We start from the raw sequence: 27,068 nt of genomic DNA on the forward strand, positions 1-27,068 counted from the left end.
TGACTGAGTGGATGTGGCTATGGGCATAGAAACTACTCAGAGGGCTAAAAAAAGTAATTTTTGACCAGTCCTCACACTTATGACCATCCTCACATTTATGCCCATTGCAGCATTTTTAACAACCATATCACTCATTTCACAACTGCTTCTCTTTACCACGGTTACAAGATAGGGTGCAAAATGTAAAGATAGTTGTAGGTGTGAGGACCAGTCAAAAGTGTGAGAACATGTCAGAAATCACTTTTTTCAGCCGTCTGGGTAGTCCCTATGCACAGTTTATGAATATGTTTCATATTCATTCATCTTGGCCAGGGGTGTCCAAACTTGGTCCCTTAACACTTGTGGTCAAAGCTGGCTGAGGAACTCTGGGAATTGAAGTCCACAAGTCTTAAAGAGACCAAGTTTGGACACCCCTGATCTTGGCTTTTGTTTTGTATTTGGTATGAACTTGAAACTCCCTTCGTTATTCCCTGCCCAAGGGGTGGAGGCGCGAGGAGCCTCACCAGGCGGCCCGAGGAAGGCGAGGCTAGAACTGCTGGGGTCGGGCACGGCCAGCAGCCTCTTTCCCGCTCACCGCCTCCTCCGCCCCCTCCCTTCATTATTCCCCGCCCATGGGGAGGAGAGCGAGTGGCGAAAAGGGCCATATTAAATTATACTTTCAGAATTTGCTGCGGGCCAATAAAAACTGACCCGCGGGCCGCAGTTGGCCCGCGGGCCGTAGTTTGGACATCCCTGATGTAAGGTAAACTACCTCTCCTAAGAATTTGCAAAACTTAAGGAATCCATTTTGTTAAGGCCACTAGATCAGGACTGCATAATGTGGACAATCACTAGATGACAGCAGAAACTAAGATTTCTTTTCTCTGTCTCTGATAAAATCAATGTGATCATCTGAAGTTTTAAACCTTAGTTTAGATATCCACATATTTTGATCTTAAACCCCATACCAAATTGAAATAAAACAGTTCCCTACCTCTTACATTACACTGTATTCTTTAAATGAAGTCCAAAAAGGTACATACATAATGGAAATCTCTATTTTAACTGCATAATCATAATGAGTGAGATTCTTTGTAAGTTCTAAAGGTGCTTCTTCCAAGGATATAGCTTTAAGGGAAAAATGTGGTTGTGTATACCTTGATCATTGATTCTAAAGGTAATATTTACATATAATGTATAATTAATATATAATACCATAACTCATCCAACTTCCAGTCTTCTGAAAGAGATGACTTTCATAAATAGTGTTATAAATGTCTCAATTTTTTTATATTACATAATTGATTTTAGGAAATATTTTAAAGGGCATCCCAAACAAAACCACAATGTAATACTTCTGTGTTTTCTGTGACATGAAAAATGAAAAACTGCAGATACGTTTATCTATACAGCTAAGCCAAATGATAACTTAAAAGCCAATTCAACAGCAACCTCTGTGACCGAATCATGAAAACAGACATAAAATTCCCGAGGCTTTGGATCTAGGAAGAGTCTCCTGCAGAAAAAACATAATTCAGTGTCAGCACAGGATTAAAATATATGTGAAAAACAATATTTTAGCAAGAGTTTACTAAAGGATTAAAACAGATCTATCAAAATTAGATACAATTCTAAAGGTCCAGCAGAGACTGTTGAAACATTCAATATGTATATTTATGTATGAATTTAACCATTTTAGTATACTACAGTTTCTACCACCAAATGTTGGATTAGGGAAGAACCTAAAAAAAACCCATTGCACAGGTTGTTTTTATTAAACAAAAACGTTCTGAGAATTTGGACAACCAAGTAATAAGCATTTAGACTAAATTAAGAAAAGAAGTATTACTTACCCTACCACCCAGTACATTATAGTAGAATCGGATTTCTTCTGGTCAGTACAGCTGTCAGGAGCACACTCAAACAATATACCATGTTCTTTCACTTGATTTAGGTCCAAATTTGCTTTTTGGGATTTTGATCTTCTCCCAGAATTTTTATTCTACAATAAAGCAAGGGCAACAAAATTAATATCTGAACTGGCAGTATGGAGAAGTAATAGAAAAATTTCAAACTGTATATGATAATTCTGAAATATCTGGTGAAGGGGGAGTTTTTACATGTAGAAATTTGTCTAAAGAAATAGTTGTCTACCCAGTTTATATCTAGAATGTTGTTTGTAACAAAAGAATTCTCATTTTGCCCCTTCCCAAAATATAAGGACATACTTCTCTCAGCATAGTTTGTTGAAAAATGGAACGGATGGAAAGACAACAGTGATGGAAGTTCTTGATGAGCTGTGGATGGATAGTTCCACTGAGTTGTGCTACTTCAGCATGTGTTGGAGTAATAAAAATTCCATGCATTGTTTCTAAACAAATATAATGAAAGAGGGTATTTTCTGGACCCGAAGTCAACCTTCAACAACAAAAGAAAACAACCAGATAAATTACCTACTAAATAAAAATCATCAAAAATTACAAAAAGAAAAAGATCTGGACTTTTGATTTTCTATAGAATGTAATAGGAAATATATGATAATTCTGTATTTTAGTAACATAGTTAATAGTTAACACATTATAATAGACAATTCTAATTATGTTCAGAGGTCATCTAGTATACCATATCCCAGCATTAGTATACTGCATTAAAAAACTGAATATTTAATACATCACCTATGCTTGAAAGTACTTTCTAACTCTCCCCAAAATACTTATTGTCAGGAAATAACTGATTATGTTCTTTAGTAACTAATACAGGTAAGAAATTAATTAACCAGCCTTAATAATCATGAGATCTAATTTGGTGTAGTAGTTAAGGTATCAGACTAGGAACTATGAGTCCTAATCCCATTTAGACACAAAGTTACCTGGGTGACCTTTGACCGTCTGCTGCCAGTACTACTGTGCAAAAACAAGCCTCCTGCGGCTGCCCACTCAAGCCCACTGACCCTTGGCTTTCCATGGCCTGCACGTCGCGTCAGTATTGCTTGCCTCCCCATCTCTGCTTCTGCCTGCTGCTTGGACAGGTAATCAACTCACCTGTGCTGCATAGGCTGCAGCTGCTGCCAGACACTGTCCGCCTCCAAGCCCTCGCTTTCTATGGTGCTGGCCACACCCACCCCTGGCTGATGACAACCTTAACTGGGGCTTATTTTTGGGGTAGGGCTTATTTTATTTATTTATTTATTTATTTATTTATTTATTTATTATTTAAATTTTTATACCGCCCTTCTCCCGAAGGACTCAGGGCGGTTTACAGGCAGATAAAATAAACAGTACTATTACAAAATAAATACTATTAAAATACCACTAAAAAACTTATTCAATTTGGCCGCAGTTAAAATTTAGCAAATAATAAAACCCATTAAAAACCCATTAAAAACCCATTTAAAACCCCTTAAAACCCCACGAATTTAAAAACTAATCCAGTCCTGCGCAGATGAATAAATGTGTTTTAAGCTCGCGACGGAAGGTTCGGAGGTCCGGAAGTTGACGAAGTCCTGGGGAGTTCGCTCCAGAGGGTGGGAGCCCCCACAGAGAAGGCCTACCCCCTGGGTGCCGCCAGACGACACTGTCTCGCTGACGGCACCCTGAGGAGTCCCTCTCTGTGAGAGCGCACGGGTCGGTGAGAGGTATCCGTAGCAGTAGGCGGTCCGTAAGTAACCCGGCCCTATGCCATGGAGCGCTTTGAAGATGTTCACCAAAACCTTGAAGCGCACCCGAAGGCCACAGGCAGCCAGTGCAGTCTGCGCAGGATAGGTGTCACACGGGAGCCACGAGGGCTCCTCTATCACCCGCAGCTGCATTCTGACTAACTGAAGCCTCCGGATGCCCTTCAAGGGGAGCCCCATGTAGAGAGCATTGCAGTAATCCAGGCGAGACGTCACGAGGCGTGAGTGACCGTGCACAGGGCATCCCGGTCAGAAAGGCGCAACTGGCGCACCAGGCGAACCTGGTAAAAAGCTCTCCTGGAGACGGCCGTCAAGTGATCTTCAAAAGACAGCCGTTCATCCAGGAGGACGCCCAGGGTGCGCACCTGGTCCATCGGGGCCAATGACTCGGCCCCGACAGTCAGCCGAGGACTCAGCTGACTGTACCGAGATGCCGGCATCCACAGCCACTCTGTCTTGGAGGGATTGAGCCTGAGCCTGTTTCTCCCCATCCAGACCCGTACGGCTTCCAAGCACCGGGACAACACTTCGATAGCTTCGTTGGGGTGGCCTGGTGTGGAAAAGTACAGCTGGGTGTCATCAGCGTACAGCTGGTACCTCACACCGAAGCCACTGATGATCTCACCCAGCGGCTTCATATAGATGTTGAACAGAAGGGGCGAGAGGATCGACCCCTGCGGCACCCCACAAGTGAGGTGTCTCGGAGCCGACCTCTGCCCCCCTGTCAACACTGTCTGCGACCGATCGGAGAGATAGGAGGAGAACCACCGATAAACGGTGCCTCCCACTCCCAATCCCTCCAACCGGCGCAGCAGGATACCATGGTCGATGGTATCAAAAGCCGCTGAGAGGTCTAATAGGACCAGGGCAGAGGAGCATCCTCTATCCCTGGCCCTCCAGAGATCATCCACCAACGCGACCAAAGCCGCCTCAGTGCTGTAACCGGGCCGGAAGCCAGACTGGAACGGGTCTAGATAGACAGTTTCATCCAGGTGCAAGGGAAACTGATATGCCACCATACTCTCTACAACCTTCGCCACGAAGGGAAGGTTGGAGACCGGACGATAATTACCTAAAACAGCCGGGTCCAGGGAAGGCTTCTTGAGGAGGGGTCTCACCACCGCCTCTTTCAAGGCGGTCGGAAAGACTCCCTCCACCAAGGAAGCGATCGTAATAGCCTGGAGCCAGCCTTGTGTCACCTCCTGAGTGGCCAGTACCAGCCAGGAGGGGCACGGGTCCAGTAAACATGTGGTGGCATTCAACCTCCCCAGCAACCTGTCCATGTCCTCGGGAGCGACAGGGTCAAACTCATCCCATAAAATGTCCCCAAGACCACCCTCAGCCGTCTCACCCACGTCACTGCAATCTTGGTCTAGGCCCTTATATTAAGAGCATGCTAAAAATCAGGCTAGGGCTTATTTTTTGGTTAGGTTTTTTTTTGGGGAAGCATGGTAGCAGTTATATAATGCTAATAATATGGAACATATATATTTATATTTGTTTAATATGGGAATAGTAAATACTAGAATTTAATATCATACAATAGAATAAATATTGATAGGATTTTTTACAAGTTTGCCAAGCCCAATCAGCTTTGCAGCATGTGGTGGTAGTTCAAACCCAACACTGGTACAACGATAGACTTTTTATTTTAATAAAGGTAATAAAGAACTAAAAAACTGATTAGTTTCACCATATTATTTGAGGCTGAAACATGCATACCAAAACTAGGAGTCAATGCCCTATAAGTTAGGGGGCCCCAACCCCCAGGCCATGACCCACTACTGAGCTATAATCTATAAAGGGCTGTGGAAACAGCATGTGAGCATGGACATGTGCACAGCTTTACTTGCGCCGGGAAAGGTTGGAGACCGGTGCTATAAGTGGAGCAAACAAAGAAACTGAAAATGGGTGCAGAAAATGGGTATATACCTTACTGATTCAGTTTCCTGAGAGTCAGGGGGATCTGGCCTGCATTTCCAGCTCACGTCTTAATTTTGTTACATCTCTGAAGATTTCCAGAGCCAACAACTGACAAGGTATAGTAAATTCAATACTTCCCTCCTAAATCCCAATCCCTACCACCCATACAGAGGACAGTAGCTTTAGAGTTATAAAATATTTAGAGCTGCTATTAGCCAGCACGACCTATCCATAAGGATCACTCTCTAGCTGCTGCTCATTCTATTACAGTGTAAATTTATATATTGATTCGACACTGAAATATAGGCTGATACCTGAAAGAGAAAATATTAACAAAAAGTCCAATGCATCACCCATGTTCAACATAATTTGAGGACTTGTTTGTGGAAATGCACACAGTATATTATCATGAAACACCCTAATAGGAAAACAAAAACTGACTGCCACTTACATGACATTATTCATTTCCCTTTGTTAATTCAGCAATTAAACCTTTAAAAGACATAGTACCAACAATATTTGATTGGAAACCTAAACTTAAAGAATATGCAGCAATGGCAAAATCTGGTAATATGAAAGCCATTCTTATTTACATTTAGTTAAACTTGTGTAAAATTTATGTAAGAATGGTTTACAGATTTATTCTAAATTAGCCAACACTGTATTATTTTTCTTTTTTTCTTTTAACATTTACAACATCTATAACATTTATCAAATACATACACACATACAATTTACATATTTATATATATGCATAATAATTTACATTTGTAAATTATACAATGGAGATTTTAGCATTAAGCTCAATTGATCTATCTATCTATCTATCTATCTATCTATCTATCTATCTATCTATCTATCTATCTATCTATCACATTTATAGAGGTAGTCTTGGACTACATATAGATAGTCCTGGACCTACGACCACAATTAAGCCCAAAATTTCTGTTCCTAAATGAGATGGTTGTTAAGTGAGTTTTGCCCCATTTTACAACCTTTCTTGCCACAGTTGTTAATTGAATCACTACAGATGTTAATAATATGGTTGTTAAATGAATCTGGCTTCCCCATTGACTTTGCTTTTCAGAAGATTGCAAAAGCTGACCTTACTCCAAGACACTACAACCATCATATATATGCACCAAGCACTTGAATTTTGATCACATGATTGTGGGGATGCTGAATGATAGTAAGTGTGAAAAATGGTCATAAGTCACTTTTTTTAGTGCTTTAACTTTAAACGGTCACTAAAAGAATGGCTGTAAGTCGAGGACTACGTGTATATCATAGTAAAACTTAATATATTCTGCGCAAGTTTGTTTTTTATTAATATTATGCTGAACATTAATCGTGTAATTTCAGTAATTATCTATATATTCAAAAATAATCCCTTTTTTGAAAATATTTCATTTAAAAAAAGATTTTTAAAAAATCAGCAATGAAACGTTATTTTTGATATGCCCATCTGCACATTCGCTAGGAAAATATTAATGTGCTCAGAAAAGAGATTTTATAAATACTATAACTTAGCTATAAATACAAACCCTTACTTATTTAATTCAGCTTCCTTATCTGAGACATTCTTTTTCAGGGTTCCAAAAGTAAATGGGTTTGGAAGAACAGGCTTCTTTTTAGTGATCTGAGAAACAAAAAAGGAAAGCCTCATAGTAAGAGAGTAAGTAAGCCTCAGAATTCAGATGGCAAATGGCTGTGTTTTCAAAATATATTAAGCCGTTAAAGCAATTTGTATGTTTTGTGAACAATGCTGACTTGTTGTGTTAGTGGACATGTTATGCTAGCTAGGAAAAAAGTACTGTTTTTATTGCAATACAATAATTTATTGCTATTATTTATTAAATGATTTGTATTTGGGAAATATACAGATTTCACCCAAAGTCTTAAAACTATACAAATAATAAATTATGCCAAGTACATTAAACTTTTATTTAGTTCTTAAATTTACAATAAAAAAAGCTCATTCTTGTGGGAGAATGAGAAGAAATGGCAATAAATAATGGCCCAATTTTGCAATGGTAATAGTCAGTTCATTCTAGAAACAGAATTAGTTATATAAAGCCTAAAAGCTATTATTACTGTCTCCTACAGATTTAATTTTTGACAAGTCATATTTGCTCTACAGTAGGTTGTACGTATAGGTGGGGAATAGTATAAAACTTTAATGTATTTAACAAAATATTTAACAGTATTTAACAAAAAAATACTGAAAAAAATACATCATGGGCATGAATAATTTTCTCTTTTACTTATTCAGTATCACTGTAACTTCTTTTTTATAAATATAGAAAGTAAGTTACCTATGGACATTATTAAATGCAGCAGCACCTTAAACAGATCATTATTTAAATAAGAAATAAATCTACTAAGACTTTTCAATTGTATATGGATTAAATTCTTCCTTCAGGAGTGTCATGACCATTGACAGGACACTGACTATTCCTCAAGGGACTTAACCAATGTGTCCTCAAGACAGAGTTACCAGAACTCACTTTTTTGTTCGCCGGAGAAGGTGCAGTACTTGACATATGATGCAGTTTGCTGAGAACAGACAAATTAGAAAAGCTCTCCAATTTGTCAAACGATGAAGGGAAGAACCAATCTACGCAACACACCAATGGAGCAGAAGCTGTTTCTAATTTCTCATCTATGCTAAGATCTATTCCATCCAGCTGAAGGATAGCTGATTTCACCTGGTCAACATATATGCAGTCTGGTCCAGGATTTCCAATAGCTTTGGAAGAACAACCTCCTGCTTCCAGCAATACACTCAGTATAAAATGCTTCTAAAAAAAAAACGGGGGGAAAAACCTATTTCTGCTAGTGCATTAATTTTACACACACAGAGAGAGAGAGACACACACATATATATATCTTGCACCTATCAGAGATCCATTGCGCATAATAGGTTACATAAAATAAGTAAACTCTAAAACTAACAATCAGCACTCAAGAAAACACTTGAGAGAAAGAACATTAAAAAAATAAATTTGGGGTTAAAAACTATTTTGGGCTCAGTAATCTGAAGACAAATGAAATGGTTTATAACATTAATATAAATAAACTATATAAATACACTTCTACTTCTGTACTAGAATATGGAATGCATTTGTGCTCGTTGGAATAGCTGATAAGCCTTCCCTTGTCAACCTTATGCAGGTATTTATTATATAGATTTAGTGAGTAGTGTTTTCTACACTATAACAAGGGCCAGCAATTTGGTTGTTATGTGAAACAGTCGCTAAATGAAACCACAATTGTGTTTATGTTTTAATTCAGCTCCCTTTGCTTTACAGTGCTGAGAAGGTTATAAATGTAGGAGTTGGTCACAGTATTATTTTATCATCATCATAACTGTGAACAGTTGCCAAATGAAGCAATCGATAAACAAGGTCAACCTAGATACTTGAAGCAACATGAATAGGCAAGAAATGCTAATTTTTACTACCACTGTACAAAGTATTTGATGGGTATAAAATAAAATGTCCTGATATGAGCAAAGAATCGCTCCTTGAAGTATTAAAGCAGTTATATTTCTCCTGCAACACATTTTAAAGGCTTTTTCCAGTTCTTGACTGTATATATATGTAGTCCTTGCTTAACAACTGTCCTTTTTAGTGACCACCTGAAATCATGACACTGCTGAAAAAGTAATTTTATGACCGGGCCTTGCAAAGTGACCGCTGCAGCATCTTTGCAGTTATAGGACCTATATTTAGGCACTTTGCAACTGGCAGGCATTTATAAGCATCACAGCATCCCATGGTCACATGAGCTCCATTTGCATAGTTCATGGTTGGCTTCCAAAAGAAGGGTCATTGGACTAACTGGCAGTACAATTGCAAGTTGCGGTTACAGGATCTCTCACTTAATGCCCATTTCACTTAGCAATGGAGTTGTCAGTCCCAACTGTGGTCATTAAGTAAGATTACCTGTACCTGCAAAGCTACTTCACTCATAGGCAGAGCAAAGAGTGCTCATGGAGGAGTCATCAAAGAAGCTATAGTGAGCCTTCTAGAGGACATAAATGCCTTAATGACTTGAGGAATGGTACCCTGCTTGCTTTTGAAATTCTCTGCATCTCTTTGAAATACTTTGCACAGCATTACGTAGACACTTGAAAGCTTGGCACAGGATTACATAGATAGAAATTTACCATATTCTCACTACAAGCTGCATTGCATCAAATAGGAATAGCAAAGACCACAGGAAGCAATGTTCACACTATGAAAACTTACCAAGCCAACAATGAGTAAGAAGTATCTTGCTAAAGGTTCTTGGAATCCCTCATATGAAGTTTGAGAACCCTGAAGATGATGTTGTGGAAATACTTCTCGCCATATTACTAACTGACCAATTCGCTGTTCTGCTGCTAAGGGCAAGAGGCAATAATGCCTGCTGTATAATGCAATATCAATAAGGTCTTCTTTCGGCAAGTGACTACTAATTAAATATCCCTAAAATAAAAACACAGACAGTACATTATTATACAGCCATGCACTAGTTTTTTTCCCGAACTTCTTAATTGTAAACTTTACATTAGTTTTTATTTTTTAAAAACCCAAGTACTACATATTGTCACAAAATTCAGTCCAAACCAATTAAGTCATAACAAATTTAAATTAAGCACTGTCATTTTTACTGATAATGGTAAATTCATTTGATCCTAATGTATAACTACCTACCATCTTCAGATGAATTGAGTTTGCAAATTAAAAACTATTATTCTGTAGAGATAGCTCAGGAAGGCAATAGGTTTGACAGTATGTACATAGAATAAGACAAACCACCCAAACCCAACTTATGTCTTATTATAGTTATTATGACTTTAAAATCTTTCCCCCCTAGATTAACACCTTGTATATGGTTCAGTAGAAGTTGGCTTTGTTGTTTGAATGTAATCAGTTTACCAGAAAGCAGTAAAGTTTGCAAAAGTTTACCTTATAGAAGAGACATGAGCCTAAAAATGTATACTGTCGTCTCACATCATAGTAATCTTCAGACTATAAAAAAAAAGATAATGAATTTTGGATTTTAGCTGATCCAATGTGTAGTTTTAGAATTTTTTTTTTAAATTTGCATTTATATCCCGCCCTTCTCCGAAGACTCAGGGCAGCTTACACTATGTCAAGCAATAGTCTTCATCCATTTGTATACTATATACAAAGTCAACTTATTGCCCCCCAACAATCTGGGTCCTCATTTTACCTACCTTATAAAGGATGGAAGGCTGAGTCAACCTTGGGCCTGGTGGGACTTGAACCTGCAATATTGCAGGCAGTTGCTGTTAATAACAGGCTGCATTAGTCTAATTTTGCCTTATTTACTTGACCAGCAGGATGTATAATTTGACACAGAATATGACGTAGTATATTCAAGAGAAGATACCAACTGAACAGATACAGTGAAGACAGAGTCAGGTATGTTTATTTGGAAACTTGTATGCCTGTGAAAAAACCTGAGGAAGTAGAATGCACTTCAGGATTGTGAGCTCAGCCACCAGTTTATAAGATCCAGGTCCTACTCTGGGTCTATGTGGTGACATCTATTTCTTTGAAGGAAGGCATTATCAAACAGCCTTGAAGGAGGTTATAGTGTGATCCTTCCTTAAGAAGTGATTGATTGCTAGACCTAATGATTTTGGAGAATTTCTGTTTGGTCTCCAAACTTCCTTATTTAATTGGGCTTCAGCTGCAAAAGATGGTGGAAGAAATTCATTATCTGAATCACTTTCACTCAGATTTCAGACTGGATCACCAAATAGAGACAGGAAATGGTTGTGCTTGTGAACGACTTGGAGCAGAGCCATTATGAGGTTATGATGTCCATTTTTGTACTCCTTAATTTCTCAGTGGCTTTCTATACTGTTGATCAGTATTGAGATACTATTTTATGATTATTCTTTCCTTGTGCCCAATTTCAAGTGGTGTTAACAGGAGGCGAAATTGTGTCTTTAGCCCTTGACTTGTAGGGTGCAACAAGTCTTGATGCTCTCATGCCTTATGTTCACCATTTACATGAATTGAGGGATTAAAATGAATTTATCAAGATCCTACAATTTAAAATTGTACTTATGACTGTATATAGGCTTAATAGTTGTTACTGTCCTTGCAGTTAATAACAAGGTTTGCAAATAGATATTTCATACATAAATGATCCATATATTAGAAATAAATATTGAAATGTTTTAAAAAAGTAATTCATCTACATTTTTTCAACTAAAACATGAATGAATGCTATTCCATATTTTAAGACAGTCAGCCTATTTGGATTGTCTCATCTTTTCCTGCAGTACTTCATCTTATTTTTATTCCCAACTCCTACAGATCCAATTCTTATTAAACATGCTGTAGTTTGCTGTTCTCCTTACTTTTTATCCCTATGAAAAAAATAGGAAATGATAGTAAGAAGGAACAATTACTATGTGGAATTTGGATCTATGAGAAAGAAGATGAGATTTTATTTTGCGTGGCCCTCTTACTCTTAATTCATACTCTCCCTTTGAACCACGTGACCAAAGCAAGAGTAATGAAAAAGAGAAGAACAATGATAGGAGCAGAGCCTCCATTGTAGCATTGATAAATCACCAGTGATGACATCCCAAATTTCACTCTTGCATGAATAACTAGCATACCACTGAAATCAGCAATTTTAAAGTAATTTTTCTACTCAATAGATGAAGAACTGACATAAATGCACAAAACACCTGATTAAAAATAAAGTCTTTACCAATTCTGCAAAGTCTGCTGCTTCCAGGTCACTCAGAGCTGCATCAATTTCTACCTAAAATACATAAGCAGAAAACTTCCATATATGTTCATATATGTTTGTGTTCCCCTCCTTCCTATCTTTTAATAGTATTGATTACTATAATTATTTAGTGCTTTATTATTATTATTATTATTATTATTATTATTATTATTATTATTATTATTATTATTATTATTATTTTAATGTGTAGTTTTAATGTTTGTAAGCCACTGGAATCATCTCTGGACATTAATTAATTAATTAATTAATCAAACAAGCATGACTTTTGTTCCCAGTCTTGAAAAAGCTTCTCAATATTGAACAATATCTTAATATAATATACCCAACTACATTTTTCAATCCACAATAATTAACAAATTAAATATCAGCCAAGTGTTGGCAACTACTGTAAACTGGATCAAAAGAAAAATATACAGTAATTAGGCATTGCTTGTTTTACAGATAAAGCAAAAACAATTATACTTTTTAGGCCTCCAATGCAGTGCTTAATGTAAGACATTCACCCTCATGCTAATGAATTACAAGGCACAAAGTTTCTTTGAAATGTGACATAGCTTCCTCACTGAGTTATTAGAAACATCTTTTTCACTAAGCCATTATCCTTTATCTCTCTGGAATGTTTTTCACAAATTCTCGCATAATATCTTTATTTTGCCTAAGAAGCAAGAAATCACTTTTATTTATATAACCTAGTAATTATCCCCCAAATATAAAAATGTCCGTTCTAAAATTTGTCAGAAAGCAGAGGCACTCCCTGTTGTCTGAAAAACGGTAGTTTTTAACCGATGTTGACAGAATTGTTAGCCACAGAGCTACTGTTTATATCATTCATTTCCTCTGTTCTTTATGTCGGCAATTGAAAACAAATGACATTTCCCTATTTTGGGAAGTTACTTTTTCTTAATTCTTATTATAGATATATCATAATCTACCATTTTATAACAGAATAAGCCACTTTTCTGGTATAGTCTGTTTTTCTTAAAATCCAAACTTTGAAATGTCATACCACATACCACAACAAATTCATTCAGAAATGTATCAGACCAACATTTAAGTAATATTTAAATGTATAAGACTTTAAATAACTTTTTAAAATTATCCCAGTCTTGAAATGCTAAAACATCATCATCTTCAAGAATGGGACCTATACATTAATTCCAGCAATTTGTCAGAAATTTCTATGTAGAAATACATTATGAGTGGATGTGTATAGATAGATGGGGGGGAGCATTGCAACAATATAGATTTAAAAACATAAACTTTTGAAAAATTTTAGAGGATCATGTGTGATTCTGTGAAAAGAGCACCTTGATTCTGAATTTGTACTTATTTTGCGACTGAATGTTACCATGTGGATTCTATATAAAAATCCAAGTAAACAAACAGCACCAATAGTTGTTAGTTCTTTCGTTCCTTTCATAAACAAAGACATGCAACATGGGATAACTTAGCATGAAAACCTAATTGCCCCTTCAAGTTTGTAATTGATTAACTACTTTTAGCTGCAGTAACTACAACAAAACCACCCTATAATTGGTGAACAATTTCTCACATCACTATATGACTATTCTGATCTATTCTTTCATAACCAATTGCTTCAACTCAGTAGTATTTGAGGCTTTACTTGCACCAACTTATTCTTTCAGATCTTAAAGAAACATTCCCACTGTGTTCAAGTCTAGGCTTGGCTATTCCAAAACATATATTTTGTTCCTGTTCATTCATTCTTTTATATATTTTCTTGAAGGCATGGGCACGTTGTCTTGTTGCATGACTCACTGGCAGTTCAGGTTAAACTGACAAAGGTTCTGATGTTCTCTTGTACAATTTTCTGATAAAAAGCAGAGTGATAATTTCTTCAAAGATCAGAAATCGTTTTGGTCCCAAAGAAGCAAAACATCCCCAAACTATGACACTACAAGTTTCATGCTTCACAGCTGCTATGAAAATTTTATTATGGAATGCAGTGCTTGTAAGACACAATAATATCCAGGTAGCCCCAACATTTTTAGGTTTGATTCATCTGTCCATACGTCATTCTTCCAGAGGTCCGGATCAATGAGCTATTTTTTAAGCTTAAAAGTAACATTAATATTTCTTGTAACTATCTCATTAATTTCTATTAGGCATAGCATGCGCTCTGCATTTTACCAGCTAAATATTCAGAAATACAAACTTCTGAGTGCATGCTATTTAGAGCTACAGTTTAGGTCATGATCTAGTTAGTATATCATAACTATTTGAATTTACTATGGTAATTCATATATATGCTAGTTATTCAGACTGATAAAACAATATAGAGTCAGAATATTTCGGCACATACATGAAAATGTCTGTGTGTATCTTGGTAACTTCAATTAGACTAATGTCCAATTTTTAAAAATCTGTAATCGAGCTTACTTTAATATTTTGGGGCAGCAACAGCCATCGTACTCCTGGAAAGTTGTATAAAAGTAATGAGCTGTTATCATAGTGGTATGAACCAGGGTTGGCTTTGGAGTTGGTATCCTGAAGAACTTGCTGGAAAAACAGGCTGAAGAAGTAATCCAATCGAGAAGTATTTCCTGCCTGACAAAAAGCACTGAACAAGCAAGCAAAAAATTGGAAAAAATGAGAAATATGCTAGTTCTTGCTATAATCTATCTACCTAGCATAAGATATTTATAACACGATATAGGAAGTCTTAAGAAATCAGAAAACAAAATAAAAACAAAAAAGAGAGGTACTTGAAAGGAAAGGACAGTATGGAAAAAGAAAGGGAAAAAATTCAGTTGTAATCATTTTTAAAATCAAGTTATTTTAAATTTAATCATTCTCCTATGTAGAATGCTCTGATTACTGTTATTCTGGTAAAAGTACAATCTTTATAAGCTAAATATATCCATGTTCTTTTATTAGACAATAGTACATTTAATGCAATATGTAATATGTAAATGTAATATGAAAGAATATACATGATTTTCAAGATGCTTCCACTTTTACATTGTTTAAACTTTGTTTAATGGCTATGGTATAAACCAGGGGTGTCAAACTTGATTTCATTGAGGTGTGGATCAGGTTTGTGTTTGACCTCAGGGTAGCCAGGATGGCATGGCCAGAGTGCGGGCCAGTTCGATGTCACTCATGTTGGGGGCGCCTGTGATGGCCCAATCACTCTGCCAGTGAAAATGGTCTCCCAAGCTCCGTTTTCGGCTGCAATGGACTCCTGAAACCCTCTGCCAATGAAAACGGAGCTAGGGAGGGCCACACATGGCCCTCCTGAGCTTCATTTTCGCTGGCAGAGGCACCATGGGCCGGTCCTTTGCTGTTTCCAGAGTGGTCATGCGGGACAGATCTAAGTACCCCGTGGGCCGAATCCAGATCCCGAGGCTTGAGTTTGACACATCTAGTATATAGGATAAAAATTCAACACATCAGTGGCATCTCCTAGACCAGGAGTGTCAAACTCGCATCGTCACGTCGTTGTCATGTGACGTATCACAACTTTTTCCCTCAGTTGCTAAAATGGGGATGGGCGTGGCCAGCGCGTGATGCATCCAGGCTGCGGGCTGCGAGTTTGACACTCCTGTTCTAGACCATGTTGGAGTTTGAAAAAGCTCCTTGTTTAGAAAAATATTCTATACCCAGGTCAAAATTTGCAAGAGCAAAACTTTCAGATTCTAAATGGAACTTCTGAAACAGTTTGAAATTTCAATAGGAAACTGATCTTTAAAGAATGTAAGAGAAAAAAATACTTGAACAAACAAATGACTCTGTGAACAACTTGCTTTATTATAAAAAACTGAGAAAACAAAATGAAATATTTAACTTGATATATTCAGAGATTCATCTTTATATTGCTATTTAAAACATATAAAGTATGTCTAGCAAACAAAGCTACACTTTATCTCCTGGGAATTTAAATAATTTGAGTTTGATTTTTCAGTTTCCCATTCTGCAGAGCAAAACACATGTGAAACTGACAGAATTTTCAAGCATAATTCAAAATATGATAACTAGATTGGTTCATCAAAATAAAATCCTACATTTTAAACAATGTTAAGTATGCAACCATAACTACAATGCATAGGCTTAGTTACAATGGCCCAGAACTGGAATGCTTACCTATCCAAGGAATTGTACATGAAGGTCAATATTCTCACAACATCTGCAATCACATTCCTTAGTTGAGAGAGAGGTACACTAAAAAAACAGAATAATCTTTTAGATAATTTTTCTAATGGAATAAATGCATATAAGGGAGAAGGAAGAATGTGTGCAAGGAATAGCACACAGTCCTGTCATTAAAAGCAAATGAAAAGGACATGAACTAATTTTAGGGGTTCTATATTTAAAATATTGTTTTAATTTTGTTACATGCCATAAGAGACTAGATTTGTATAACGACCACCTTAGGATGATCTTTTGAGTCTAGTAAATATTTATGAAAAATTTTAGGGACTAAATTTATGTAGCAAAAAAAATTAAAAAGGGAAAAATACAGAAATGTACCTTTCAGCTGGAAGACCAATTATGAGCAGCTTGTCAGCCTTCTTCCAGTAAGTCACATGGATCAATTTCCCACATAAAAACATAGATGAACTATAAAACGTCAACAAAATAATAAAGAAAATATGGTCATGCAATTATGTCATTGCACAAATGTGTCAGTACCATGCATAAAACTCAGTTTCTTTCCTATTTTAACTTTTAGGCAATAACTAATTGCTAAAATTCTTCCCATCAGTTTTTTTTAATATTCTCATATATGTATATTATCTGAATAGGCAGCTTGGACTATACAGATAACATAACGGATGCCAAGTCAGTACTACTCTATGATTTGTCGTATTGTACAGTGTTGGATATCTTTTGATAGCCAGGGTAACATTTAGAATTCAAGAAGCATAGGACCATGTTCAATTTATTATTTATTTTACAATACTTATTTAGCTTACAATACTTAATCAGTTCTTATGATCCTAAATAATTTATACTAATTGTTAAAATACAACACCCAATAAATATAAATAACAATACCTTGGCAGCCCATTAATAATATTCAACAGCATTCATTCAACTTGATTTGGTGGACTTTTTAAAAAATTGTGATATGTCTGTTTTTGGGTGTATAGTATATTCTTTTCCTATTTCTCATAAAAACAGGTAAGTTTTCAATAATCATTGTTTATGAGAGATCAGGGACAGCAAATTTAAAGCAAAGGTATAAAATTATTAAATTCTAAAGAAAAAGATCAGAAATCTGGTGATGGTGCAAAAATGATTAATAAGAACAATACTTGCCTAATTATTTGTGTCCCAGTCATATTTTCCAGTATGTCACACAGCGTGAGAAATATTCCTCTCACACTTTTTATTTTTTGAGATGCTTCTGATATGGGATATTGGTAAATAATTTCTTGCTGTCAAAGAAATGTCAGTTTGTGTATCAGTTAAGAAAATTATGGGAAAATCCATATCCATACTTAAAATTGATCTTTCTTGATTTCATCTAAAAATCTTCACCAGGGAAATGTATTGTAAAAACCTCACATCCAAGAATAAAGGATGCATTCCTTGGGAAATTTATGTACACAATTTGCTAGTACATTTCATTGTTGCTAATTTTATAATTATATATTATATGATTTGCACCCTTTAAAAATTTTTAATTTTAATTTTAAAAATTTGCAAGCCACGTTGAAAATGTTACTGATTTGTGAAAATAAAGAGACTATACATTATCACTGAATCCAAGTTCTAATATGAAATCCCACTGTAGTGGACCAAACAGGTCTCTGCTCTCCCACAAACTCCCTAAGTGACATTACACAAATTATGTAAATCAATACTTATGATGTTACTCTCTTGTAAAATGATATTATTATACACTTTGTTCTGTTATATGTGAAGTCTGTTGCATCAAAATTCAGAAAACAGAGAATATAATACTGGCATTTCAAGTTACAGAAGAGTTCTAAAACCCACTTTGCAATTTTTGTCTTTTAAATTATAGGTCCTCAAGCTATTTATAACTTTCTCCTGGCTATATAGTGACTCTTGGCCGATCCTTTTTTAAATTCCACCCCCATGTTTTGCCATTCTTTCGCTTACAATTATATATGATTCTTGCTCTTTTCCTCATTTCCAGTTTCTTGGAAACAATTTTTATTTTCATTGCTTTTTTGTTCTATTTGAGTTTGTCTTATTGGTCATATAACAACAGAGTTGGAAGGGACCTTGGAGGCCTTCTAGTCCAACCCCCTGCCCCGGCAGGAAACCCTACACCATCTCAATCAGATGGTTATCCAACATTTTCTTAAAAATTTCCAGTGTTGTAGCATTCACAACTTCTGCAGGCAAGTTGTTCCACTTATTAATTGTTCTAACTGTCAGGAAATTTCTCCTTAGTTCTAAGTTGCTTCTTTCCTTGATCAGTTTCCACCCATTGCTTCTTGTTCTACCCTCAGGTGCTTTGGAGAACAGCCCGACTCCTTCTTCTTTGTGGCAACCCCTGAGATATTGGAACACTGCTATCATGTCTCCCCAGTCCTTCTTTTTATTAAACTAGACATACCCAGTTCCTGCAACCGTTCTTCATATGTTTTAGCCTCCAGTCCCCTAATCATCTTTGTTGCTCTTCTCTGCACTCTTTCTAGAGTCTCAACATCTTTTTTACATCGTGGCGACCAAAACTGGATGCAATATTCCAAGTGTGGCCTTACCAAGGCATTATAAAGTGACACTAACACTTCACGTGATCTTGATTCTATCCCTCTGTTTATGCAGCCCAGAACTGTGTTGGCTTTTTTAGCAGCTGCTGCACACTGCTGGCTCATATCTAAATGGTTATCCACTAGGACTCCAAGATCCCTCTCACAGGTACTACTATTGAGCAAGGTACCACATATACGGTACCTGTGCATTTTGGTTTTTTTGCCTAAATGTAGAACTTTACTTTTTTCACTGTTGAATTTCATTTTGTTAGATAGCGCCCAATGTTCAAGTCTGTCAAGATCTTTCTGTAACTTGAGCCTATCTTCTGGAGTGTTGGCTATTCCTGCCAGCTTGGTGTCATCTGCAAATTTGATGAGTTCCTCATCTATCCCCTCGTCCAAGTCATTGATGAAGATGTTGAAGAGTACTGGGCCTAAAACAGAGCCTTGGGGTACTCCACTGCATACTTCCCTCCACGTGGATGTAGTTCCGTTGAGGACTACACGTTGAGTGCGGTTGGTCAGCCAGTTACGAATCCATCTGGTGGTGGTGCTGTCTAACCCACATTTTTCTACTTTCATCTTTCTTGTTGAAAGACAGGAATACATGCACTACTTTAGAAATGTATTCCTACCTCATCAGATGAATCAGATTCCAATTTAAGTGAGAGATACATAACAATATGTGGTATACTTTGCAGAGAGAACTGCAAATCATTATTATGGTCTTTCCACAGCAGCTTCACCAAATTGTTTTCAGAGGATTCTCTCTGTTTACTCCTTGACTGAGATGTTCCTGTTGATTCAAATGCTGCTATTTCAAATGTAAATTTTACCTGTTAAAAGAATTAATAATATTTTCACTGGGTATAATTTGGATCTTTAGAAATGTTTTCTAGACAGATAGTAGTTTTAAACATGCACAACAGTAGGGTTTTAAACATACATAACAGTAGGATCAGTAAGCCATGGTTTTCATAAATACAATGAAGTAATAAATCCAAATTATTCACTACTAAGCAAAAGTAAAACCTGTGATAGCAAAGACTTGAAGTAAACACAACTGTATAATTTAAGTGTAATCTGCTTTCTGATTTTTTAAAATGGAGCATAGAAATGTTTTAAGTAAGTTAAATGCATTTGCCATATTGGAATCAGTAAGTGATATTCAGTATTATCAGTTGATGTAGAATGTCTTTTTTGCTTCATACTTTTTGTCTCACTATGAAAAATATCATTTAATGTAATTATTTTTGTTTCATTAATTTTATGATTTGATTTTCTTCAAATGAAAGTTGACCATATTTCTGTGCATTTTTCACATTTTTCACTATATTGTTACGATTACTTAAGGTTTTTAAGGCTCTACGTCACCGATTCAGAGCACTGTGCCATTTTCAAGATATAGAAGAGTTCCGCCCAAACTCTCTAAATATAGTTGCTGTAAATGATGTTTACAGCATAATTGCATCTGATTATGAAATGATGTCCAATGGTAAAAAAGACATCTTTTCAGTTTAGGAGTGTGAAATAAGGGAAATGACAAAGATCATATCTTAACTGCTCAGGCAACAATATGTCTTTCTGCTTAGTGCTAAAAGTTTTAATGCCTCTCCTTGACCTTATTCCTGTCTTATCAATTTTTAATATTTGTATTGTAGGTAGGTAGATAGGACCGGCTGGAGCAGAATACAATCATAGTTCTAAACATACATACCTTCAAAAAATAAATATGAAATATATATTTTATTTTCAAGATTATCCAATTTATTCTTTTTAGTTAAAGGAACATGACCAAAAAAGAGCCCAAGAGAGTCATCCTTACTAAAATATGTGCTCTCTTCTGCAAATCAGTGCCTTGACAACAACTTACTTTCATCAAGGATTACAAAGAAAGTTGTGTTTTATGTATATATAGAAAACTAGTATAAAAAATGTAATGTTTGCATGTTTGTCTAAATAAAGTCAACTGAAGTATACCTGCATAGGACCAGGAATACAAGACAAAATCCTTTCTATATTTTTAGAGTTTACATCAACATCATTTACAGCAACAAGGACATCTCCTGAAAGCAGAAGAAAAAGCAACATTAAGGAAGCAAACAAAATAAAATTCCCAATGATGGATAAGATGTTTCTCAAGAATGGCTATTTATACGCATGCATTGAAGATTAATATTTATTTCATTTGAGACACTTTATATGCAATTATCTGCTCTTTTTGCTTCTCTTTCCAGCAATGTATTTGCTCCTGTAACAGGATATGAGCAACTATCGAATATGTTGCTTTAGGTCTAATAAGAGATTTCTTCTTTCAACTACAAAATCTTCTAAATTTCTCCTCAGACAAGGTGGTGTTTTGTTTTTTTGTTTTTTGGTGGGGTGGGAATCACTTGTCAATTTGGAGTCAAAAGCACCTTGCCAGAGCAGAAGAAAAAAAAAGGCCTATAAAAGAACAACTGCTATATTAAAATAAGATAGCATGCTTTCCAAAATGCTAATATGGATTTAAATATTCAAAATATTTTCAACTATATATGATCTTCCATTTTTCTCAAAGAAATCAGGAGTTTTCCTTTCTTCCTGCTATCCTACATGTAATACCTATATTTAGGTAGGTAAGAGCTATGGTGGTACAGTGGTTAAAGTGCAGTACTGGAGGCTAATTCTGCTGACTGCTAGCAAACTGCCAGCAGTTTGATTCTCATTGGCTCAAGGTTAACTCGGCCTTCCATCTTTCCAAGGTCAGTAAAATGAGAACCCAGATTGTTGGGGGAAATTTTGACCTTGGCTTCCCCAAAAAGCACGAAGCAGAATCCTGGTCCTGACAAAACCTCTTTTATTAACAAACAGTGAATTCCTCTCATTCACCTTCAGCAAAGTCTTTCAAGGGAGAATTTGCAGTAATAGACTTTATCTGGCTTGGAGAGCTGCCAGGCCGGTATCTTCAAAACTTGGCAAAGAGTCTCGGAGAGTCACAAACCAATTAGGTGAACTAACGGTCTCCTGCAAACTCTCCTCCCCTTTCACTCCTCTTTTATTCCCTCTGGGAGGGGCCATTCATCATCCACCTATGGCCTTATTCCCAAGTCGACCCTTGTTCTTTAGCTGTTCCCTTTATCTGGCAACTCTGCGCATGCGCACACTGGGAACAGGCTCTAGCTTTTCATTGCCTCACTGATATCTGTCTCTGAAGGCAGCTGATAACTGGCATCCGGTCATGGCCCCCTCTCTTACCTCTGACGCAGAGCCCTCATCAGAACCTTCCCCAGGCCCATGTTCCCCCCCAACTGCCTCACCGTCTGAATCTGCTACCAGCTTCGCTGGCCACTGGCGGGCCACAACAGAAATATGCTGATTCTGTAAACCTCTTAGAGAGGTTTGTAAAGCCCTGTGAAGCGGTATATAAGTCTAAGTGCTATTGCTATCTAGCTTTGCAATATTCCCCTGCATGAGTCTTTACAATAATTTTATGCTGGGAATCTTTGGGTTGGTAAGAATTTCTGAACTCCCTACCTATTTCTCTTAGTAGGCTTGATGATTTTGAAGAGTCCCAATGTATTGTATGATCCTTAAAAATACTGTATAATCACATTTCACTTGTACAAATGACATAAGGTTATAATGAATGAAAGCAATAACTACATTATTCTTGATTCAACATACTCATATAGCATACGTAGTCCTTGACTTACAACAGTTCATTTAGTAACTGTTTGAAGTTACAACGGCACTGAAAAAAGTGAGTTATGGCCATTTTTCACACTTACTACCATTGCAGCATCATATAACATTGCAGGTCATATGATCAAAATTCAGACGCTTGTCAACTGACTCATATTTATGATGGTCAGTGTCCTGGAGTCGTGTGATCACCTTTTGTAACCTTCTGACAAACAAAGTCAATGGGAAAGCCAGATTCACTTAACAACTGCGTTACTAAATTAACAAGCACAGTGTTTCATTCAACAAACATTTTTCTTGTAGCAAGAAAAGTCGTAAAATGAGGCAAAACTCACTTAAGAAATGTCTCACTTAGCCACAGAAATTTTGGGTTCAATTGTAGTTGTACGTTGAGGACTACCTGTATTTCATATTACTGACAAACAGAGAAAACAATATGCTATGGCTATAATACACTTTATTTTATATCCTCCTGCTCCTAATATCTATTGCAATTACATTGGTTACTTTTGTGTATGTATGCTATAAGCTGAGAACTAACAACAAACATCCGATCAGGGGAAAAAAATATTATTCTGAAGGCCCAGAAAGACTATCAGATATACTTCTTGTTGAAATTTTTTAAAAAAATGTTCAAGATGTAATTTGACTTCCTAATATTCTTGTTCTATTATGTATAACAGGGCTGTCAAACTTGTGGCCCGCAGGCTGAATGCATCACACACTGGTCACGTCCAGGTTTAGAGAAGGGGGAAAAAGTCATGATACATTACATGCTGCCATTATGATGCAAGTTTGACACCCCTGATGTATATAACATGTGGAATGTTTATTGCTCAAATAAGACTAATATCTCTCAAAACATGATCTATTCCTTAATCAAAAGACCAATACTAAAATTGAAATAAGTCCCTTCATTTTCCACAATACTGGTTTTGTCAGAAGTGTGTAAAATATTGAACTTACCAATTAAGATCTGTCCAGACTTTATTGCTGAGCTTCCTGGAATGAAACCATGTACTGTAATTTTTTCTTCGTTAGTACTTCTAGATTCAGTACCATGACTGTATTTTTCAGCTGTTGTCCATGGTGGTTGGTGGACAATTCCTATTAAGGATTCCAGAAGCTCATGTTGGTCACCTGTTGCAGCATTTGAGTCTTTATGTGGATTTACATAAATGTAGATGTCTTTGTACAACTGTTGGTCGACATCTCCCATCTTATGACACGAATGGTGTTTCAATATGGATGCTGGGCCATAATTATGGACACAGTCTTTACTACTTGCTTTCTTCTTTTCAGAATGCCTCAGAAGACCTTTATTCTTTAATAAATTAGTAAATTGTTGCAATCTATGTTCACATTTTCTGTCTTTTATAGCTTTCTCATGAATAATTTCAGCTTCATTTTCACTAAATCTCACATGGTTCATCATAGATCTAGCAAGAGAATTGTCATGAAGGATGGTTTCCTCTTCATCTTCTGTTAATTCTAGGTAGAATAATTCTCCATTTTTCTGTACACTATCCAACCACTCAGGTTCAATGTCACTATGAACAAGATGACAACAGTATATTTAATTTATAATTAACATAAAAACGATTATGAAGTGCAGAAAAAGACCAAGAAACTATCACTCAAAAGATACTGAAACCAACACTTTTGGCACAACATACAAAGAGCTAAATTAGTCATAACAATGGTTGTGAATATTGATCATGATTTTTAAAATATAAAAAGTATATATGTGGAGATTGGTGGATTCTAATCTGAGGAGTCCTTGATGATCTCTGAGCTTGGTTGTTTTTTTGCAGACATTTCATTACCTAAACTAGGTAACATCACTGACTAGCACTGATGATGTTACCTAGTTTGGGTAATGAAATTCTGCAAGAAAACAACCAAGCTCAGAGAGCACCAAGACCCCTCATTTCAACCCTCAGGTACAAAACTCCTTTATTGGTTTCTAATCTATTTTGTTACACTGGGCATTATAATAACCTATGCCATTCATTTAAGTGAAATTCACCATAACAACGTTCTTTTGCAAATTAGGAATTCAACATTATTACATATCTGCAAACACTTCCCAATATAATCAGGCCTTAACAGTTTGTCTAAATGCCAGCAGGTTGGTTCTGATCTTAAACTTGAATGGAATACTATTCAAAGGAGGAAGCAGCAACAGAAAAGGCTTACTTTTGTGTTCTAATGGAAACAGTGCTTCAGTAATGTTAAACAACACTTAAAAGGATGCCTTCTCCACTGGATATTATTGTATGGGTGAATGTGATCCCATTTATATTCCGGTCCCAAACCATCAGGCTTTTAGAATGACTACCAGCACTTTTAATTGTACTGGAATCTGTCATCCACCAACAGATGGGCTTCCAAATTTTGGACTAAATACAACTTCCAAATAGATTTCAAGGCAGCAACATTACAGTAAATTTTATGGAATGTGTCACAGTGCCAGGATTTCCTTCTCCAGGAAATGATGCAACTGACATACCAGCCAAATATGGACAAATAGGAATAGCCTCTGTCTGTTATTGAGTAGTAGCTAAAAGTCTAGGAGTTGTCCTCGTTCTTCTGGTTCTGTTGTCTAGGAGTTGTCCTGGTTCTTCAAAGAGCTACCTCTTCCAAAGTTACCATTAGGTTATTAAGATTGAAGTTAGCATTCCCTATAATCCAATAGTGAATTCAATCTTATATATTCCATATACTATATGGGAAACATTGTTAAATCTTTGCAGATTGCTAATAATTGAGAGATCTAGCACTCTTTTGCCACATCAGATCAAATATTGCAAACTGTCTGATGTGTGACTTGTATTTGTATTTGCTTAGAAACTGGACTGGATATCTGAAGGTGTAGGGGTTATTGGTACATACTTCTCTTTGGATGAAATGTTTCCACTTTGTGCATTTAGCCACCCAGATATACTTGACAGTGAGACAGGCGGCATATAAATTTAATAACTAAATATAATGTATTCCTTGCCCTGTATCTGCAAAGTTTCAAGATGGACAATTGATAAAAGAAGAGCAAAATCTGTGACCTGAGAAGGAAGAAGAAATCATATAGAATTTTTATTTAGTATTTAATTTATTGGTTTGGAATTAAAAGTGAATATTTTCCAGCTAACAAGCCAGGATACTTCCCGATTCACTCAGAATAAATACAGATGGGGCAAATTCCCACTCACTCTTTCAGATAAATAGACTAGAGAGAATGAAGGTTTTCCTAAAAGACACACAGAAAAGAAGGCATTATCCTATTTCCGATATTTCCATTCCCCACCATTCTCCAGGCAGAGCTGAAGAAGCTCGAAACCTCTTCAAAGAAAAACCAGAAAGTCCAGTTGCTTCTTGAAAAAGCACCTTTGAGATAACCATGAGCTGGATGGCTAAGAATCTCTATAGGCATTGTCTCCTATGATGACATGCCAAGCTGTTCGTTGGGGAGAAAAGGGTCAGGGAATAAAAAAGCCTAAGGGATAAAAAAAAAATCCTCAGATCGGTCACTGGCACTCTCTCCTGCATTTGTTTGAGCGACAGGAGGACGGCCCTGCTGAAGAAGGATGCTGCTGTGGCCGCCACCTGATGCGCCTTCATGAGGTCCTGCTCCAACTTCCGATCCTCTGGCTTCAAAACTTCCTCAGGTTCAACCAAAGTGGCCAAAGAGGAAGCCAGGGCCAAAACAGGCTCATCCACCTCAGGCACTCTCAGGAGTTCCATCAGGTCAGAAGCCGTGTTAAAAAACCATCTCTCAAGGAAGGACATGTTCGGTAATGCGGCCAGAGCTTCCCACTGTTTTCTAATCATATCTAGAAATAATTGAGGGGCAGGAACTGTTTCTGTCTCCACCGTTGGTTCAGAAAAAAGCATGTCTGCAGGATCCTGCTCTGGACGGGCACCCCCTTGCTCCCCCAAGAGTCCCTGTTTAGTAATCGCCTTAGCTTTACTCAACAAGGCCTTAAAAAGATGAGGCCTGAACAGCCCTTTAAACATGGGCTGCTCCGGTAAAAAAACCTTCCTCTTCAGACAATTCCTGGTCCCATTGTTCATCTTCCATGGATCGGGAACTCTCCGCCTCTGATGGCGAATCAGAGCTGTCAGAACGCGACCCCATATGTCCATCTGCTGGTTCTGCTTCTACCTGATCCCTATCCTGTGACTGGGCTTCCGCCCCAAGAACAGATTGTGTTATGTTCTGCACTGGCAGTGGCGTCCCCTAGTGGGAGAGATGGTTTCTTGTTCTGTTCTGATTGGCTCCCGCTTTGACAGCCGAGTATAAAAGGGCTGTCAAAGTGGGTGTGTTCGTT

The 27,068-nt window shown here is 36.9% G+C and overlaps 1 protein-coding gene across 3 annotated transcripts in view; it reads right to left on the reverse strand.

The window, feature by feature from the left end:
* Positions 1-636: 636 nt before the first annotated feature.
* INTU (inturned planar cell polarity protein) overlaps positions 637-27,068 on the reverse strand; it is a 34,720-nt gene continuing 8,288 nt past the window's right edge. The window contains exons 2-16 of one of the 3 annotated variants that reach the window (XM_058193625.1): positions 23,707-24,290; positions 21,037-21,122; positions 19,692-19,892; positions 17,645-17,763; positions 16,853-16,942; positions 16,466-16,543; positions 14,762-14,942; positions 12,320-12,373; positions 10,531-10,593; positions 9,829-10,047; positions 8,083-8,376; positions 7,126-7,214; positions 2,208-2,397; positions 1,833-1,981; positions 637-1,495 (exon numbers count right to left, since the gene is read on the reverse strand). In XM_058193625.1, the coding sequence (XP_058049608.1) occupies positions 1,384-1,495; positions 1,833-1,981; positions 2,208-2,397; positions 7,126-7,214; positions 8,083-8,376; positions 9,829-10,047; positions 10,531-10,593; positions 12,320-12,373; positions 14,762-14,942; positions 16,466-16,543; positions 16,853-16,942; positions 17,645-17,763; positions 19,692-19,892; positions 21,037-21,122; positions 23,707-24,290 (2,509 nt within the window). In that variant the 3' untranslated portion in view covers positions 637-1,383. The remainder of the gene's footprint in view (positions 1,496-1,832; positions 1,982-2,207; positions 2,398-7,125; positions 7,215-8,082; positions 8,377-9,828; positions 10,048-10,530; positions 10,594-12,319; positions 12,374-14,761; positions 14,943-16,465; positions 16,544-16,852; positions 16,943-17,644; positions 17,764-19,691; positions 19,893-21,036; positions 21,123-23,706; positions 24,291-27,068) is intronic. The other 2 variants (XM_058193626.1, XM_058193627.1) reach the window with 2 other exon arrangements.

The sequence above is a fragment of the Ahaetulla prasina genome, chromosome 8 (genome assembly GCF_028640845.1).
Source record: "Ahaetulla prasina isolate Xishuangbanna chromosome 8, ASM2864084v1, whole genome shotgun sequence".
In the NCBI taxonomy this organism is placed as follows: domain Eukaryota; kingdom Metazoa; phylum Chordata; class Lepidosauria; order Squamata; family Colubridae; genus Ahaetulla; species Ahaetulla prasina.